The sequence below is a fragment of the Seriola lalandi genome, unplaced genomic scaffold (genome assembly GCF_002814215.2).
Source record: "Seriola lalandi dorsalis isolate HSWRI2012SDOR001 ecotype SW California unplaced genomic scaffold, Sedor1 jcf7180002054259, whole genome shotgun sequence".
Lineage (NCBI taxonomy): Eukaryota > Metazoa > Chordata > Actinopteri > Carangiformes > Carangidae > Seriola > Seriola lalandi.
Genome location: NW_019524812.1, coordinates 125,785 through 145,884, shown reverse-complemented (window position 1 = coordinate 145,884; position 20,100 = coordinate 125,785). Strand labels below are relative to the sequence as shown.

Below are 20,100 nucleotides of genomic sequence, written 5' to 3'. Positions count from 1 at the left end.
TAGGAACACATTCCAGCAACATGGAAGAGGACTCACATGGTGTATTGGCTATCTAAGGACATAATTTTACTCTGTCCAGTTACTTCCACTTTGCCTGCGAGAGAGAGAGAGAGACTGAGCCCTGGGCCAAGCTAACATGCCTAAGCGGCACAGTGTCAATTGTTTTGTTTGTCCTTTTTTTCTTCCAGGCTGTGGCTTACAAGAAAGGTTGAAATCACAAATGCATGGGCACTTTGTCTGGGGGGGTTGGCAAAAAAGGAAAATAAAGTTCACTAATTTGGAAAAGACATGAATCAGATAACTTTTCAACTTTTGTTATTTATTTCTCTCTCTTTTTGGAACCCCTTTTTTGTTGACTCCCCCATAATGCATGGTGTGTTTGACCTTTCTTGTAGGGTCAGCCGGGCGAAAAGGGACAGAAGAGTCCACAACGAAGGAGGAGACCATGCCCAGCGATCCCTCTTCCTCGCCCCCTCCTCCCCCTCCCTCTCTTCCTTCCTCCTCCCAGCTCCCCCTGTCTCGCACTCATACGGACCCCCTCAACACTGCCACCACCACCAGCAGCGGCGAAACACACCCTTTCACTCCTACGGGCATTGGACAGGATTTCTACTCCCCTGTGTTCCCTCTGGTGGGTGGTAAGATGGCTTTGAACTCCCTGATCCAGCGGCAGCTGCTCCAGACCTTCTACTCCAAAGCCTTGCAGGAGTCGTCTGGAATCCCCAGTGGGGCTCTACTGTTCACCCCCTTCACTCCAACCCTCAGCTCCATCCCTACCTCCACCCCTGGCTCTGGGTCTGCTGCCATTCCTCTGGCAGCCAGCAGCCCCCAGCCGCCTCCAGCCAGCCCAGACATGGCTCCCGTTAATGGGAGCAGCACCGCTGGCAGCGCCCCATCCCCATCACCCAGCCACTCTGACGCTACCACAGGGAGTGTTTTGGACGGGGAGGACATGGACACAGCAGAGATTGCCCGACAGGTGAAAGAGCAGCTGATCAAGCACAACATTGGTCAGCGTGTGTTTGGCCACTATGTGCTGGGACTGTCCCAGGGTTCGGTCAGTGAGATTCTGGCCAGACCAAAGCCGTGGAACAAGCTAACCATCCGGGGGAAGGAGCCCTTCCACAAGATGAGGCAGTTCCTTGCTGATGAGCAGAACATCCTTGCACTGCGCAGCATCCAGGGACGGCAGAGAGGTGAGTCTGTGTATCTTTAATGTGTCTATGCGTGTGTGTGTGCGTGTGTGTGTGTGTGTGTGTGTGTGTGTGTGTGTGTGTGTGTGTGTGTGTGTGTGTGTGTGTGTATGTACAGCCCTGCACAGAGCCATTGATTAGCTTGTCAATATGGACTAGCTTTTTATTTTTCTTTCTCTTTCCTGACTCCCATCCTGTGCCACACCTGTGTGTTTTGAGTGAGTTCCTAGTCACGCACTGATCCCAAGAGCCTCTCCTAGCCATTGTGGTCAATACAGAAACCTTTCACACGTCAATAATATTGATCGGTGGGAACTAGGAGGAAGGCAGGGGTACTGTTAACTACGGGCAGATTCGATTAGCCTAGGCCTGCTTTTGTTAACGCATCAGGACATTTCTGATTGAAGGTGGTCTCAGTGGTACAAATAAATAGCAGTCTACCACCTAGTCCAAGACACAGTCCATGTTAAAAATAGGCCACAGTTCATATGCCCCTGTTTAATACGTACTATTGAATAATTTATCCCTCACTAGTCAGTCTTTGTAGTAGATTAATATTCCTGTTAGAGGTTGTATTCCAACCAGGGCCACAGATGGTAAAAATCAATGCATTTAAGGTAGTGTAATATGCATTGGATGGAAGTATTCACACATTCCATATATTTTCAGAGCATGATAGGGTACCATTTGGTCTAGCAGTAAAAATAACAAAAACAAAAAAAAAAAACACACAAGTGCTGTAACATAGTGTGTGGTATATTGTTTTTAACAGAGGGCTCAGGCCAGCCCCAGCTTAGCCGAGTGTTTCAGGATGCTCCGAAGCGGAGAGCCCTCTCCGATACAGCTTCACACACAGGTCTGTCCCCTTCACACACAGAGATTCTAGCACGTTCTGTCTGTGTGGCATGTTTGTGTTGGGGTGAACTTTATCTATGGTGTGTGCGCGCGTGCGTGCGTGCGTGTGTGTGTATGTGTGTGTTTGTTGCCGTTTATTAATTTGCGGGCAGGCATACAGATATAAATGTGCCTTGAAGGTAACCGCACAGTTCCAGTGACTTGCGTCAGAGGAAAAGCCAGCATGTGTATTTAGGGATTTTATTGGTAGTTGTTATTCTGTGGGGAGCATTTACAGTACGAACCCTGTAGCACGTGTGCATGTGTGAGCTCCAAAGGGACCAGAGAAATTATGACAATCCCTCCAGTGTAGTTGCCTTGTAGCTCAGTGGTGGGAATGTTGTTATTTGTGCTGTGCTATGGTGTAATTATTCGATGTCCTCATAATCTCCGTTATTGTTCTCCTTACCTGCTCTGTAGTCTGTTTTGTCTGCTTTTTAATCTGACAAGGTTTTTCATCTCCTCCCATTCCCTCTTCCTCTCCTTCCAGGTAACATTACTGCTCGCGTCCGCACCCCAGAGGCAGGTTCAGATGAGGCCATCAAGTCCATTCTGGAGCAGGCGAAAAGAGAGCTGCAGGTGCAGAAAGCTGGTGAGTCGTAGTTTTTTTTTTTTTTTTTTTTTCTCATCTCCAGAGGAGTCAAAGCATTGAGGATGATATATTGTGGCTGTGTGCGTTTGTCTGAGTCTCTCATGACGGCCCTTTTCTCCCCTCCCTCAACAGACTTGTCCCATGCTCAACCCTCATATGCAGGACTGAAAGGGGGGGGCGGAGGAGGACTAGGAGGTGGAGGGGGAAGTGGATCAGATGAGGCCATCCGCTCCATCTTAGAGCAAGCTCGCAGAGAGATGGAGGCCCAGCAGGCTGCACTGGAGCCCATCCTCAAAGCCTCATCTTCCTCCTCCTCCTCAGCATCACTATCTCAGAGGGACCTGCTGAACTCTCCGCTCACCGCCCCCCTACCCCCTTACAACCCCCTGGCACTCTCCCTCAAGAAGCCTCCCAGCTCCCTCTTGTCCTCGCCCTCATCCCCATCTCCAGTCCTGGACTTCAGCTCCGGCATGAAGAGGGAGGGCAGGGCTTCTTCAGGGATTGACATGTCTGCTGACGGAGCTCTCAGGCTGGGTCGGGGCTCTGAGGGTTCGGCCCGCTCTGGAAGCTCTGGGGGGGTGGGTTACTGGAGAGAGCAGTGGTGGAGCAACATGCACACAGACACCCGCAGGAACATATCCAGCCAGACAGGAGAGGAGAACTACAACCAGGAGGACTCCAAAGAGGTGAGGGAGCGGGCGTGGGGAAAACAAAAGCCTGTGTGTGCTTTATCTGCTCTTTCTCTGTTTTTATGACTCTGTTTTTACTCTACAGTGGTAGCATGTCTGAGTCATTCTCCTGGTGTGTGTTTTAGGGAATATTGAGTGACAGTCTGTCTCGACACAAGCCGTGGAACAAGTTGAACCAGAGGAGCAGAGAGCCATACCTCCGCATGCAACCGTGGCTCAATGGAGACCAGGGGCAAAACACACACATCCAGCAAGCCCAGAACCAAGGTAAACAAATCTCTCATACACACACACACACACACACACGACACACACACACAACTCACACACACGACACAGTATCTGGATTCACACAACCAGGCTCCTTGGGCTAGAGCATTACTCTGAAAGCCTGATTAGAGCTAGTGGCTAGTTGTTACTGTCAGTCTGTCACTCACCCCACCCACACCCCTCGTCCTCCTCCTCCTCCCCTCCCTCTCGCTCACCATTCTCCCCCCTCTCCTCCCACCATCCCCCCATCCCCAGTGCTGTGGCAGTGTCAGCCAGCAAGCTGCTGGTTTGTCATGTCATAGACAAGTTAGTGTTGCAGCGCCAGATGGCAGCTCTGTATGTGTGTGTGCGTGCGTGTGCGTGTTTCTCTTTCTCTCTTTCTCTCTGGGGGTGTAAACAGCAGCTAATGTACACTGACAGCTCCTCATGACTGCTCTCTTCCAGCCTGCTGAGCTGCACAGCAGTACCACACAGACAGAGACAGGGAGATGAAGGAATAGGAGGAGGAAGCCAAAAAAGCTTCAAACTGAAAACTTAAGCACCTTTGCTGTTTGTTTAATAGGAATTAAATTAGTTGATGTAATATGACTGAAGTCCCTCCCAAACGCAGCAGGAAGAGGAGATGAAACTGTTTTCTTACACAGTAACACGTCTCCTAACCTGTGTGATCTTTCTCGCCCTGTCTGTTCTGCTCAAGCAGAGGGTACTCCCAAGACATCAGCAAGCTGCAGTCCCGCTCCAGAGTCGCCCCTCAGTTCAGCTGAAGAGTCTGTCAATGGTCTCGCTGGGGATCCACTCGCTTCACACTCCTCTAGTCTCAAACCTCCGTCTGAGGATCCCTCAGGTGGGGAGTCTCAGCCTGGCACCCCGCTGCCTCTACCTGGTCACTCGGGTCTCAGCATCCAGGAGATGGTCGCAATGTCTCCTGAGCTTGATACTTATGCCATCACTAAGAAGGTTAAGGAGGTGCTGACTGATAATAACCTTGGTAAGAAACACAGGGGTCATATTTACCCTTGCCTGCTGTGTTTTGTTGCTGTCTGTGCAGTTTAGTTGATATTTCCCTTCCCCCTTACTTTGCCCAATGGTGAATTATTCAGCCATTGAATCAGTTCTCAGAAATGACCATTTCATTTCCCCTTTCTCTCCTAACCAGGCCAACGTCTGTTTGGGGAGACTATCCTGGGTCTGACTCAGGGTTCTGTCTCAGACCTGCTGGCCAGGCCCAAACCCTGGCACAAGCTCAGCCTGAAGGGCAGGGAGCCCTTTGTCCGCATGCAACTCTGGCTTCAGGACCCACACAGTGTGGAGAAACTCATGGACATGAAACGCTTGGAGAAGAAAGGTGTGTGGTAGAAGCTCGACGAGGAGAAATAAATGCATATCCCATACGGTGCAGCATGCTGACAGAAATGATAAACAAAACACTGACAGAAAAACCTTTTTGTTATCTGCTTAAGCGTGCATTTATTTTATAAATTCGTTCACAATAAAAGACAAACAGCAGCCTTGGAATTTCACATGCACATCTGCACTCACAGTATCCTTTGTGCAGGACAGCAGAGCATGTTGTGCAGATCACAGTCATCTTGGTGTGATGTCAGTACCAATCAGGACTGCAGACATCACATACTGTATTAGATGTGACAGCTAGGGGACTGCCGGGGGCCTGCTTACTCACAGTCATCAACATTCCTCTTCATCATCGTTATCATCATAATGATCATCAGTGTCTATAAGCTCGTATTTTTATCATTTGTTAACCCACAGCCCACTCTATCACTCCATCATTCTGTATTCCTTTCTGTGTGCACAAAGCGTTTAAGAATCAGCTCAGCCAAGAGGCCTCACCCTCCTCGCTGCCTCAGAGTGACCCCTTACTGCCCACTTCAAGCTCTCTCTCTGTGGACATGCATATTTGAACCTGCCAGTAGGCACAAGCATCCAGGATCAGTTTACCCTCCTGATATCACTAACTACACACAAGGGCAAAAAACAAAACTGACCTTACACCAGTGTGTTCAGGGGTTGGATGTGAGGGGTTAGTGTCCATTCAACTTCGTTTTAGATTATTGACCCCAAAGTAATGCATCCAAATAGCAACAGGGAATAGACCAGGCTAGCAGCAGAGCCCAGAGGAAAGACATGGACCTAGTCTAGAGTAACCATATTTGACCTCTCACCCTTGTGGTACAAGCCTGTGAGGCAGCACACAACTTTCAGAGTGGTTCTAACCTTGCTCTGAGGGGTTTTTCCCTGCAACACTAATATATCTCGCAGCGTGTATTGGGGTTGAGAAAATGTCAACCTCATGCAAAGCTGCCATGAGCTGTTCATTTTCAGCTGCTGGTGCCCGGAGTGAATGGTGCTGCTTGTTTGCTATAAAATGGAAGAGATAATTTCATTGTTAGAATTCCTGAGTAAGACGACAGCACCACCTAGTGGCTGTCGATGTTACCAGGATTATTTTTCAGAACACTACAACAATGCACAATAGGTAACACAAAACGTTTCTGGGTTGGACGCATTTGTCAAACTTGGAACATCCACTGTGACAGAATCCTGATCAACAAGACCGTCTGACTAAAGCCTTTAAAAGGTTTACTACTTACCGTCTGCTTAGCACTGAAATTACAACTGAAACTGACTGCACTAGTTCTACTTGACATAAATATTGCTTGTCAAATTTCATGCTCATCAACACAGACAGATTTGAGACCAGACCACCAATCTGCTGCCGCTATGATTTTATGATTGATATTCCCCACATTTGTTCATTACATAAATGTATTTCCTGAGGTACTAACTTCCCCCTCTTGTGTCTGTGTCACTGTCACAGCCTACATGAAGAGGCGACTGAGCTCCTTGAGTGATAGCCATTCTGTGGACGGGGGCTTGGTGGGGACAGATTACGTGCAGGGCTCCCAGAGCCCGGGGCAGCAGCATCTAAAGAAGCCCAGGGTGGTGTTGGGCCCTGAGGAGAAGGAGGCGCTGAAAAAGGCTTACCAGCAGAAACCCTATCCCTCCCCCAAAACCATTGAGGAGCTGGCCTCCCAGCTCAACCTGAAGACCAGTACTGTCATCAACTGGTTCCATAATTACAGGTCAGCATGTGGAAGAAAGACGCACTTCTATATATACAGCTATATAACGGTACTTTTGTTGCTTGTAATTGTGTTTGTTTTATTGAAAAATATTTGTAGGTTTCCAGATCATAACCTCATCTGTGCATAATTTAACTTTATAGAAAGGTTTTTGTATTTCACTCTGCATAATAAATCTTTTGTTTTTATTTTGTAGATTATTTTGGACATATTCTCAGAAATTACCACAATGAACAGGGGCTGTTATTACTGCCCCTGTTCCATATAAAAGGACATCAGTGCACATAAGCAATAATTTGAGATTTTGTTCTCAGTATGTGTTTGACAAATATATAATTTTATAGTTTGAGTATTGTGACTAAACCCATGTGTCTCTACTAGGTCACGTATCCGGCGAGAGCTTTTCATAGAGGAGATCCAGGCAGCTGGAGGAGTAGGGCCTGGCAGTGAGGGGGGATCTCCTTCCCTCCGTGGGTCCAAATCAGGAGAGGGGGACAGCTGTGATGGGACAGAATCTGAGGGCACAATGGAGACACGCCAGGGACTGGGCATTGGCCTGGAGGATCACAGAGGAGCATGCAAAGACCACGACATGGAGGCTGAGTCTGAGGCAGGGGGCTCTAATAACTCCCCTGCTCAGATAGACTGCACCACTTCAGGCTTAGCCGGGCCAGGCTCCAGCTGTGGACAGGGTGGACTAGGGCTCTTCAGCCTCACAGAGGCATCCTCCAGTAGCCATGCCTCTAGTACTAACATCCCAGCCTCTGGCCCTGCCAGAAACCCCAGGGACAACAATCTGCGCAAGAAGAAAGCAGCCAATCTCAATAACATCATCCACAGGCTGGAGAAGGCTGCCAGCAAAGAGGATCCCTCAGAGTGGGAGTTCTAGCTCCCCCTGACCATCCTTCATCCCTCTCGTTTCATAACCTCACGACCTCTAACCTTGGACCCCTCCTGCTCTGTTCCAGTTGGAGAGTGGACACAGCCAAAGTCAAGCTCAGCAGCCATTTTTATTACATAGAAGCTTTCCGAAAAGAGGAAAGAAACAAAGAGTGGTTGGCAAAACCCTGAAAAGAAGATTTACTGAATACCTAGAAGAACAAAATAAGAGAACTTAAGTGTCTCTCCTTTTTTTTTAACTGAGTTTTGTTTTTGTACTGAGAAAAGCACTTAGCCGTCCTGCTGGCCTCCGGCCCTGCTGTACCTCCCCCTATCACCAGCCACTGGTGCACCAGACTGGTTAGTCCTGAGCTGGGGTCTGACCCACAGCTGGGGTTGAAACCTGGACTCAGTAACACAGGCAAGGCCTGACACAGCAGCTGTCACAGTGATAGACACTGATAGATGATAGATAGAGACAGGAACTCTCTTACAAGAACTCTCACTTTCTTAAAGGAGATTTTTTCCGCTCTTCTTCTCACCTCCCAAGTGTCCACAAACCTCCCCTCACTCAGTGAGACGCCTCATTTTTCACACTGTAGAGTGACTGTTACAAACCCTTTGCCTTTTTCACTCACTGCGTGTGTGTGCGTTTTTGTATGTTAGGGGTTGTGTCAGTGTGCACCTGTGTGTGTGTGTGTGTGTGTGTGTGTGTGTGTGTGTATATGTGTGTGTATATGTGTGTACACATCAAAAATGGTGTGTGTGTGTGTGTGTTTGTGTGTTCTCTTCTCAATGGCAGCATGTTTTCTTTTTTATCTCACTCCTACACTCTTAAGAGGGTAGTGGAAGGCCTGCCGGCTGAGCTGCCATGGTTACTGATGTAAGAAAGATGAACTTTGACCTGTTGTGTCCCATAACCTATCCTGCTGACAGCCATGTGATGGCCAGAAGGATCTCTAATTCCTCACAAACACACGCACTCATCTGAAGAGGAAGGAAGGAAGGAACCCTCTTTTTGCCTCCTTAAACCCCTTCTTTTAAGGATGAAGGATGATCTCTTTTTTTGATATTGCAATTTGGTTGCCAATAAGAGATTGCACAGTCTATTGACTCTAAAGAGTACAAAATAGGGAATTTTAGGAAGCATTTTAATTAGTACAAAATAAGAACAGAAAATAAGAAAATAACAAGTTACTGTTTTTAAAAGAAAAAAAAAAACAAATTAGAATGGAATAATGTTGCATTGTTGAAATACGATACAATGAATTTCACGTAGTACTGTAGCTGTCTGACATGGTGATACTATACGTGTCTCTTGTTGTTTTAGGTTGTGCATGTCACAGCTTTACCCAGCACTGGATCTGCTGGGTGTGTGTGTCTGCACCACCGACAAAATTTCTCTGTTCACAAACACACATCTTTTTATAGGCCAAATCAGGAAGAGTGTGTGTGTGTCTGTGTGTGTGTGCGTGCGTGTGTGTGCGTGCGTGTGTGCGCGTGCGTGTGTGCGTGCGTGCGTGCATCTGTGTATGTGTGCGTGCGTGTGTTTGTGTGTCTTGTGTGCATTTGTATTTGCCTGCATGTAAGTCAGGGTCGAGGTCAATTCACTCAGAGTTAAATTTAAGAAGTAGATTATTAATAATGAAATTCTTGACTGAAAAAATGGGTTTTAGCGAAAGAATTGCAATGTACAGTACTTGATTAATCTGTACTTTCTGTTGATTGCCGTCAAAGTGAATTCACCCCAATCCTGGTGTGAGTAGTTACCACTCTCCTCCAGTCTATCCTGTATCCAGGGATGTAAGTCTTTTGCATTGAATTCTACTGTATACACTACAAATTATAAGGCATATCACCTCCTCCCTGTCCCACACAAGCCCTCAGTGCCTGTCAGCCCACTGCCTCCCCTCTGTGTGTATGTGTGTGTGCGCGTTTGCGTGGGTGCATGTACACGCATGCTTGTCAATACATGCGTGTGCACACGTGTGTGCGATTGAGGAGTGTTCAGTGTTTCCAATGAGTGGGGTCATATTTCGTATCTACTTGCACACACTACTAGTGCACAACTGACACCCTTCTTTAAGCTGTTTGATGCGTTACCATTACATTAATCTTCTCACAAAGTAGTGTAATACTATGATTTACTGTAGCTTGGTTTTATTGCTATTTTGCATTTATAGTTTGGTTTTTATTCTGCTTATTTATAGGTGCTGTATTTTTCATTTAATGTCTTATCATTTGAGTTGTTTATTTTTTAAGGGATTATACTGTTCCTGAGGGCAAGTAACATTTTTATTAGACGTATAGACTGCCGGCAGTATTGGTTAATATTTACAAAGATGTACTAGTTCTCATTTGTTTGTATATTCATGAATCCTAAAGTTTAGTGTCATTTCAATAGCTTTGAAAAATGTGTTTGCTACAGTTCATGCTCCCGTAAGCATAAAGCTTTTACCACAACAGTTATGCTCTTAAATTGCTAGCTAGAGAATCAAAGGACATATCAAGATCAGTGAATATATGATAGCATATCTCTTTTCCTGTTTTCTATTCTCCAATTTTTTTGGCTGTTTCTTGGGCAAGCCAAACACTAACGCTCAGCAGGGCATGCAGCTTTCTTTTAGATAGAGTTCGCCCACTCGTTAATCATGTTGACATAATTAACAGGTCCAAATGTATACACTTTGTCAAATAGGTCAAATGAAATTACCTGAACTTGAGAACACATGTTAACTTGAAAGAGGTCATATCTGCCAAATTGAGATTAGAGAAGTGTACCAGCTAGAAGGTTTGCTATGCCAGATTGAACAGAGATAGCCAGCCTATGATTATGCAGAATTTATATTGCAGTCCATAACAAAGCACTTATTAGGATCTCTTTTTTGAAAACGTAACCTAGGACAGGGTCTGTAAACACTACAGCAGAGTACGGTCCCGGTATCCTGGGAAATGTATGCCTTTTTTAAAAGTGGTTGTGAACCAAGCACAGACTCGTATCCACATCCTAACACTAAACAATGAAAACATGAGATAGCTGTACCCCTGTTTTCTACATAATGAACTGCATTCTTATACAGCAGCCCCTTAGTATAAACTACAGATGACTGTGTGACAGAAAGACGTTGTCCTGTACAGATGTAGATATTATGAGTAAACACCTGTTTGGGTTTCTGTCCAAAATCTCCTCAGTCCATCCTCAAGCCTCCCCATCCCCTGAATCTACATCCAGATATATTGGCAGCCTGTCAAAAGATACTGATAACCTCATTGCACTGCACTAAGATGCATTAGTTAAAATTGGATTTTCTAATGCATCTAATAATTGTAAAATTCCTCAAACATTGGCTCTTCCTGTGGACGACTGATGTGAAACATCTGTCTTCTGCGGAGTAGTGAAGGCCTATTGCCTTCTGTTGGACTGCTTGGACTGGACAACCACAGTATGTTTTATGGTGATGAATAGCTACTGTAAAGTATAAGCACTTAACCCATTAGCCATTTTATAGCCAGATCCATCAACTCACCTAAACCATGTGAGATCATCAGATTTGTGCCTTTAACTGCCAAGCAGGGCACCAAACTAGTGATGTCATTAGATGTAGACGATTTCACCTGATTTGTTCATAATCTGTCCGACGTCTTGATCCAACTTTATTTCTCATACACTTCGTAGTGGTACTGAAAAGTCAACTTTTCTCAGCTCTCTGGAGAGGGTTGTATATAATTGCTGGAGTGCAGTGAAACAGTAAAAAGAGAAAACAAACTCTTGCATTCTTATGACTGACCTGCAGACATGTTTCGGTCCAGGTCTTATTTCAGACAGTTGTTTTCCCACAATGCATTTCTTACGTTGTACATAACATAACTAGCAGCGAAAGGCCAGAGCATTGAATGAAGGAGGAAGCATGCAGAAACAGCGTACACTGTAATAACACTGAATTTATTCATAGGGCATTTTGTATTTTTCTGTTTGTGTCAGGTTTGCTGTGACATTAATAACGGCACTACAGGTATTGATAAATGACGTGTGCCAATTCTAATGGTTATTTGGAAAAGAGACGTGTAAATACAGTCGATCAAGTAGCTATTGATTCACTATTGTCACAGTATGCTTTTGTTTGAAGGCAGGAGGAGAGAAGGGACGATTCAGGACTTTTCCATGATCCACAGATATTTTTCTACAAATTTAAATCAGATGATTCTATACACTGTTGAATAACATTGTAAAGGTGTAACAGATGCTGTATATCATATCATGTTTTCTGAAGTCGTAAAGCTTTACTGTATGATCTGTTGAAGTAGTGGTTATTCATTTGACATATTAGTTGTAATGGAAGCCCGAACAGCAGCACTGGTCACCATATTCAGGAAAAAAAATGAAAGAAAAGAAAAAAAACCTCAGATGTTTTTTGTAATACTTTTAGAATATATCTTATGAAGTGGGTTTTGTAAGGAAACACTTTCCGAATCAGTGGTGCTGTATGCATAGCACACTCAGTAATACATACACACATAATACAGCACAATACACTCATCCTTTTAAACCCCCTCCCCTCCCCTCCCCACTTTACTCACATGCTTTTGGTTTTTTCGCTCACCTCTCTCATTGGTTCCAGCGAGTTTTAAGTTGTAAACCATTTCCTCGTTATCTTCTCAGTTATTTCATGCTTAACTGTACAATTTTCAACACCCAGAGATCAACTCTGGAACAATTAACATTTCAGTGAATACTCACAAGACTTAAAAGAGGAAGCAAAAAGCCAAATAGTGAAATAGTTATCCACCTCTGTTGAAAGGTTGCTGACAGTTTTCTCTATGTTGCTACCTAGTGTTGTCGCTTCAGTTCACCTATAGCTTAAACCACAGTGTAGTCTGACAACCAAATGACCTGGGGAGATCTTCAACCCCCCCACCCCCACCCTAACCCCCCACCCACCCACTTTTGGAAAGCTTTAAGATGCTTGTTGAGGCTTTAGCAAGTTCAGAGTGTTTTTAGATGATTTTTGTCCAACCTGTCATCAACAATGTGGAAGTAATAATTCTCATAACTTCTCCCACTGCTTATTTTGTGAGTGTGTGTGCGCGTACGTGTGTGTTGTAGTACAAAAGGCTGCATGACTGTAAAGGGATGGTTAAGATGTTTTTTGAAAGTCGTTTCCCTAGCACTTCTGTCACTCCTGAGATGCTTTTTTGTCCTTCGGGGTCTCCCTCCCTTTCGTTTTTCCTCATGTATCATTGTTTCTTTATCTTTCTATTTACTAAACGTATCATGTTGTTTGTTCTCAGCACTGTAAAACAGTCCCTTCTACAACATTGAAAAGCAATATCACTGTATGAAACGTTCACAATGTATTTGTTATGATTGACATTTGATTCATCATCATTATTATTCACATGCACCCTAGGTGTGATAATTGAAGTAAATCTCTTTTATACAAATACTAAAAGTGTGCTGTGGAAGTTTTTTTTTTCTTTGCTGAAAACCTTGTTGGAAATATACTTTGCTAAAATAAAATAAGTATTCTCAGAGAAAGAGATTAGTAGGAAATACTCAGACAGTGGGGGATTGTGGGGCAGAAAAGGGCATCCCACAGGGGTTTTCAGTGATGTGGATATTGGATTGCTTCTGCCATTTACAGCTGCTACAGGTGAGATATTATGGGAACTATAAATAAAATCTAAAGATAAGCAAGATGTCTACATGAAAAATAATTAGCAAATTGTCTTCATCTTTCCTCTCTGTCCTCGACAGGCCGTTACGCAGAGCTGCAGGTGGAGTTTTCGGCTGCGGTGCATACCAGCGCGGAGCAGAAAGAGCTGATCCTGAAGCTGGAGCACGACCTGAGCACCATCCAGACCATGTCCTCCCTGCCACGCCCCGATGCAGACGGGTCGGAGGTCAGCAACATGGGGAACATCCCGGAGCCGATCAAAGAGGCCACTGCCATGTTTGCTGGTACGTACCTGGATTGAAAAAAGTTGAGGCATGGGGAGGATGGGCTGAACATTATGTTTCACAGCTTTTCTGCACAACACAAACTTGTCTTCCCTGCCAGCAGTCTTTTGTCATGCACATGCATATTTGTAAAAAGCCAACTACAAACCCAGTTACACGCATTCATGTCAGAGGAATAAATCTTCTCCAGGAGAAATCTACCTGGTTTCTCTAGTCCCCTACCCTGATTACACAAACCAGGGTCTGAACTGGTTCACATGACATTTAAGAAAACAAATATTCATGAACACTTTTAATTGGTCCCCAAAGGTGTAACCTCACATTTTTCCAACTGAGCCCTGCTCGCTTAACATGTGAAATAAGTTAAAAAATATATTAACTTTGACAGGATATAGTGTTCATGTACGACATCATCACTCATAGTAAGAAGATCAATGGTAAAATAGGTTTTTCGGGGCTTTTGACAGTAAATGGACTCATTTTAATTGTCTGCTCAGTCGCATTATGTTCCTGTGCGGCTGAATACAAAATATCATGACAAGACAAAAAAAGATTTTATGAATTTGGATGCATTTCTTTAGATAAGTTAAATATTCAGGATAAGCATTTGATGCATCCATAAGTTTCTGTCATTTTAGTCACGTTATATATAATTTTCCCTCAATGTTGAAAGTTGATGAGCTACCGCTATATCATAACTTTTAAACTAAGGCAAACTCTTTGAATTAATCGCTCAGCTTTGGCGCTTGTGTGAAATTCGCACGTTGAGAAGTCTTTGTTCTAATAGAGGTGATAGCACACGAACGCAGTGTCACTCCTCATGAGCATAAAAGTGAAAATACTGAAGGCTGACTTGCCAACAGCACGACTTCTCTAATTGGAATGAGGTAAACCTGCTGAGTGGAGACTCTGCAGGGGGAGTTGTCTGCTTAAATACCACAAACTTTTTTTTTTTTTCCTTACATGTGCCAGTCAAGACCGAGTCCAGTTTTGAGGTGTTAACCGGAATAAAACTGCAAATTAAATTGAGCCTTTTCCAAAATATCATTCACAACAACACAACAACTGTGACCATATTTGCATATAAATAGAGAACAGTGAATTATGGCACTGAAGTGTTCTATCTGTGTGATCTTCAGGTTCAGGCGTGACCCCGCATCCTGAGCTTCCTCAGGGCCAGATGGACTCTCTGCTCTCCATCATCTCCAGCCAAAGGGAGAGGTACCGCTCCCGCAACCAAGAGCTGGAAACTGTGAGTCACGATCTCTCTCCCTCACACACACACACACACACACACACACACATACACACTATATATATATATATATATATATATATATATATATATATTCCTGTGTCTTTTTCTGGGAGAACAAATTTCTCATCCATTTGTTTCTTCTGTCCCCTGCAGGAGAATCGCTCCATGCAGCAGACCATGCAGGCCCTGCAGAATGAACTGGACAGCCTGAGAGCAGACAACATCAAACTCTACGAGAAAATCAAATTCCTGCAGAGCTACCCCAGCAGAGTGCGTCTCTGTGTTTGTGTGTGTGTGTGTGTGTGTGTGTGTGTGTGACTGCATGAATGACTGTGCTCTGCATGTTTTAGTTATCATGTTGTTCTTGTCGAATCTGAACCCTAAGATATTTTGGAGGAATATTTAGATGTCTCTGCTTTCTCTGCGCCATGTAGGCTGAAGGTAGTGACGACACTGTGATGCGCTACTCCTCCCAGTACGAGGAGAGACTGGATCCATTCGCATCTTTCAGCAAGAGGGTACAAGACACACAACGTCAATACACACACATTTTTACATTTATATATTACTTGTCTTCACGCTTTCCAAAGAAAGCGAGTTTTTGTTGAAGATAACTACTCTGTGTTTGCAGGAGCGTCAGCGCCGATACCTGAGCCTCAGCCCCTGGGATAAGGCAACTTTGAGCCTGGTAAGCCTCAAACACATACACACACACACACACACACACACACACACACACACAGGTGTTTGGTGCCACTCCTCATCTAATCCTTCAATTTTTGTGTCTCTTTAGGGACGTGTGATTCTCTCCAACAAGGTGGCCAGGACCGTTGCTTTCTTCTACACCCTGTTCCTGCATTGTTTGGTCTTCTTGGTAGGTCTCCTTATATAAATCTGAGCAGCTTCTGGCACACCCATAATAGTTTTGTGTGTTCAGCTTAAGAGAAACTGAACTGAATTGTCACCTCTGATTTTTCAGGTGTTGTACAAGACCGCTTGGAGCGAGAGTATCGGCAGAGACTGCTCTGCTTTCTGCGCTAAAAAGTGAGTGTGCACCCCCCACAGCTGAAAGAGAAGCTCAGTGTGTCGGGCTTTATATTTCTACACCACTTATGATATGACCTTTTAATCCACACAAGCACTTGACGTTCCTAAATTTTCTCCATTTCTCTTGTTACTCCAAGGTACGCTGACCACCTCCACCGTTTCCATGAGAACGACCAAAACCTCTAAGCTGTCCCGCTGTAACGTCACGTCGTCCCTGTGAGATGGGGCCGGTTCAACATTCAGCAGCAGAATGCTATTCCTGCGTAAAAAATAGTTAAACTAATTGTGTTCCTCATCAAAACACAGCATTGCTTTTGTTCTTGCAGTAGCTAACATCGCCACTAGGGGGCAGTTTAGGGCTGTAAACTGTAAATCAAAGGGTTGATTGATTCCAAAATAGTTAAATGTTTTCATTTCCAGTTTTTTGACCTATGAGTTGCAATTTATGTATAAGCCTCACAAAACTATACCTGAAGGGTCCTTCTTAGATTAACATAATGCTGAAAGCCAATCATTAGTAGTTCATGTAATATGGGCTGATGTTTGCACAAATTTAGTTAAGATTTAGTTCTTCTTATACTAAAGGGACCACAATACTTGGGGCTTGCTTTGTGAGTTATACTGGAATTTAGAATAAGTGGGAATTTAATCGGTGAAGAAATCTTAGATCAAGATCTTTATTGTCATTGAGTAGGTATAACAAAATTATTGTTTAAGACATACCAACATAGACACAGCAGTAAAAACATCAGCAAACACAGATGCTAGGTTTATGATTAATGGTGACATATTTAAGATTATAAGATTATGTTTGGTTGGAAACTTTACTTGAGGAGGTTTATGGTGGTGGAACAAAACATACAGTAGTTATAAGGTTGTTTTTCATTCCTTTTGGGAGTTTCTCTAGTGACTAATATGATTGATTAATTGATCACTACAGTTTTTAATGACTTGCTTTTTTGTATAAAAATCACCTTGTTCCTGTTACTGGCTATAAAGATACAGCTCCGCTGACAGACGAGGGTTACAGCTGTAATACACCAATGGTTACTGAGTCTGTGATAATAATATTCTTCTCCAAGACAAATTACTGTGCATGTTTACCTGCTTACTCCTTCATCCTCTGACTGATATTGCAGATATATTCAAAATAAAGACTATGCAGTAATTTTTCTCAAATCATTTTCATTTAGAGGGATGTGGATAGGTTTATGTTCAGTTTATGGTTTGGGCATGAGAATAAGAATAGGTTTGCACTTTGCAGCAAGGTTATGTGATTTTGGGATAAGTATCTTGATACGTTTTTTGTTACTGTCAAAACCATGAATGAATTCGTCCTATAAACATGTATAGTCCGTGTCTGATATAGCTGATTCCTGCAGGGCAGCTATCTGATTTTATTCTGATTCTGACTCAGTTTGTCAGTGACAGATGGAGGGTGTTTTTTCGTTTCTTCTTTCATTAAGAATACTTTTTTATGCTTCATATTTTTTTAAACTTTATGGAAGTATGTAATCCAAATGGGCAGTAAATTGCTCACTGTTGATAAGCAGGAGGTGGGAAACGTAGTTTTGATGTTCAACCAAAATTACAAGAGAAATGACATTGAACTAAAAACACATGCAAGCACATCGTCCCTACTGGTCATCTGGTCTTGAGTTGTTGATGGCGCAGGATGATGATGATGATGGCGGTGGAGGGGGGAGTGGATTGATGATATCTTGTCAGATAAAATCACTGCTTGTCCACAAACTGTTAAAAACACGATGGATAACATGCTCCTTCATTACAATGAACATAGGCTCTGTAGTATATTTTGATTCAATCCCAGATACACCACCTGTTACCTGTGCTGCTGGTAATACTCACCGAATGTGTATTAATCCGCAACTGTAAATAGTCCTCAGTAAATGCAATATTTACTCCAATTTGAGTAACATTTGCTAGAAACTATAGTACCATGGTTTGTCGGAAATTACGCAGCCTTGACAAAATATCTAAGTATACTGTATATTCATAACCCACTCAAAGGATTATGTCTTCAGTAAGAATGAATGGTCTTAGGGCTGAGAGCCCTAGACAGGAAGTCCTAAAGTATTGAGCCACAGCTGATTCACTGTTAGTTTTGTTCTTTGCATTGGATTTTTTTGACAGTAACAGTAATATTACAATGGTCTCTCTGTATTTTTACATAAGTCATGATGGCAAAGAGACTAATGTGGCCTGATGGTAAGCACTCCTGGGTCTCTTTAACAGCTGACCCGAGAGGAAGAAGTAGAAGTGACTGACTAGCGTCTGCACTGAGACACACACATACAGGGAATGAATGTGCTGATCAGTGATTCGGGCCTGAGCAGGCCCACTGAGAGCTGCCTGCATCTGAGTATGACTGAATTAGACTGCATTATTCATGAAGGGCCTCCTCTTGAGGAGCACCTCAGTTCACAGCCATTAAAGACTAACGAGACAGACACACACGCTTCCTCCTCCTCCACTTTCCCATCTATCTTAAGCCCCTTTTTGCTTATCAATCAAAGCAGACCCGGAGCTATCTCGGCACAATTACAGCCTCATTCTGTCCTCCAGAGCGCCATTCACCTTTAACCCCAAAACTTGGGTAACACACACCTTTTAACTTTACCCCTCCCCTCTCGCCAGTCTCCGTCTCCCTTTCCTTCATATCCTTCGTCTCAGCTTCTCCAGCTGCCCATCGACAGTTCCATAAATATTAACAACCTCCATCTGTAGAATAACAAAGGTCTTAAGTAAGCTTAATGGCCTGATGTTATTTTTACTGCAGTAGACGGGTCATTTCACCAGGATTGATCCTTGGTCCGAGAGCTGTCTTTAATGACGGCACACTGATGGGTCAGCGTTTTATTTTTTTGTCCCGTCATGTTTATTTTGAGAGTGTTTCTGGGAGCAGATGTCATCCTGCAGTGAAGGAGACTGAGTGTGTGCCAGGAGCAGAGAAAGAGGAGAATATTGGATTATTTCATCTTTCTTTCATAGTCTAAATTTTTCATTTCCATCTTGGGTTCAGTAGAGGGCAGTAAAGTTATGTTTTATTATGAACATGAATTATTTAGCTGACTCCTCTCTCTTGTCTCTGTCTGCTTGCATCACCGTATCTCTTTTCCCCACTGTTTTTTTTCTAAACTATAATAATCTCATAACATATTCCACTATGTCATTTGTGTGAATGTCATTCCTGTTGTCTTCCTCTAGCATCAACTGTGAAACCACTCACCCAAATGATGGCTACTGTTTTTTGACCTATTTTCTCTTTTACGATTTATTATTGTATATTATTTTTTATCTGTAAAATGCTGCAAGTTGCCACAGCCCAAGGTGACATCCTCATACAGACCAGACTATATCTTAGACGGTTACATGTGTTTTGTTCTTCAGGCAGGAACAGGTAGCTTCCACTTATAGGACACTAAAGTCGTGTCTTCTATAATATTTTTTTGGGACTTTGGGCTTTTTAAATTCATGAGAAGTTTATGTTTTACATTTACACACATCAGGTATTTTTCAAGGTGGATTCTAGTACTTATTTATACTTCAAATCTAAAACTAAGTAAATGAAATTAATATAAACATGTTGAGTGTTCTCTGTCAGGAATTATATACTGTACATGGCTTTGAAACTCCAAAACAAATCTGACAGGGGCCCATGGCACCAACACTGCTTTATATAATAATAACACTAAAACATTGGAAGATAAAACAACAACAAGATGTGTAAAGTTTATTGGAAATAAGAGTTTGATTTATCGCTGGTTGCTGTAGTGTTGGCTGAGGTGCTGTGACCAGCTATTCAAAACCCAAAGATATTTCTCAATGATATAAATCAAAAACTTATAATTCAGGCTGATAATTGATGATAATTCAATTTTATTGACATTTGTGTGATTTCTGGGCCAAACTGACCCTACACCTCCACCCCAACCACCATCCAGTTTGGGTCTTTTATGACCTCAGATTCTCTGATATTGTATCTTGAATGAGTGAATTTCACTTCCAGCAGTTTTGAGAGCAGAGCCTCCTGGGCTGCAGATCATTCGTGGTGAGAGAGGACTGATCAGTATGAATCCTGTTTAGCTTGGCAGGTAAGATTTTTTTTTTTTTTTTTTCCTCTCAGACATCCCTCCCATTCAGCAGCATCCTCCTCATTCATTTCTCTGTGGCTGTGAAAATCTCATTCAGTGC

The 20,100-nt window shown here is 43.4% G+C and overlaps 2 protein-coding genes across 4 annotated transcripts in view; both read left to right on the top strand.

The window, feature by feature from the left end:
- The window catches only part of cux1a (cut-like homeobox 1a), a 56,313-nt gene extending 43,242 nt beyond the window's left edge, over window positions 1-13,071 (top strand). For 2 of the 3 annotated variants that reach the window (XM_023405005.2, XM_023405004.2), the window contains exons 15-23: window positions 396-1,196; window positions 1,966-2,049; window positions 2,578-2,679; window positions 2,812-3,365; window positions 3,494-3,635; window positions 4,339-4,626; window positions 4,795-4,983; window positions 6,478-6,742; window positions 7,124-13,071. In XM_023405005.2, the coding sequence (XP_023260773.1) occupies window positions 396-1,196; window positions 1,966-2,049; window positions 2,578-2,679; window positions 2,812-3,365; window positions 3,494-3,635; window positions 4,339-4,626; window positions 4,795-4,983; window positions 6,478-6,742; window positions 7,124-7,631 (2,933 nt within the window). In that variant the 3' untranslated portion in view covers window positions 7,632-13,071. The remainder of the gene's footprint in view (window positions 1-395; window positions 1,197-1,965; window positions 2,050-2,577; window positions 2,680-2,811; window positions 3,366-3,493; window positions 3,636-4,338; window positions 4,627-4,794; window positions 4,984-6,477; window positions 6,743-7,123) is intronic. The other variant, XM_023405006.2, reaches the window with a different exon arrangement.
- A 38-nt stretch (window positions 13,072-13,109) lies between these two features.
- cux1b (cut-like homeobox 1b) lies at window positions 13,110-17,053 on the top strand. The gene is made up of 8 exons (XM_087173624.1): window positions 13,110-13,580; window positions 14,720-14,832; window positions 14,992-15,108; window positions 15,273-15,356; window positions 15,470-15,526; window positions 15,632-15,712; window positions 15,818-15,882; window positions 16,023-17,053. Exons 1-8 carry the CDS (start codon window positions 13,484-13,486, stop codon window positions 16,069-16,071), a joined length of 663 nt encoding a protein of 220 aa, XP_087029750.1. The 5' UTR covers window positions 13,110-13,483; the 3' UTR covers window positions 16,072-17,053.
- Window positions 17,054-20,100: the final 3,047 nt, after the last annotated feature.

What these genes read in the sequence shown, in the direction of transcription:
- cux1b (XM_087173624.1), top strand. Translation starts at nt 13,484, where the DNA reads ATGTCCTCCCTGCCACGCCCCGATGCAGACGGGTCGGAGGTCAGCAAC. An exon ending in GCAACCAAGAGCTGGAAACT is followed by an intron (nt 14,833 to 14,991) that starts GTGAGTCACGAT and finishes TGTCCCCTGCAG; the next exon opens with GAGAATCGCTCCATGCAGCA. An exon ending in TGCAGAGCTACCCCAGCAGA is followed by an intron (nt 15,109 to 15,272) that starts GTGCGTCTCTGT and finishes TGCGCCATGTAG; the next exon opens with GCTGAAGGTAGTGACGACAC.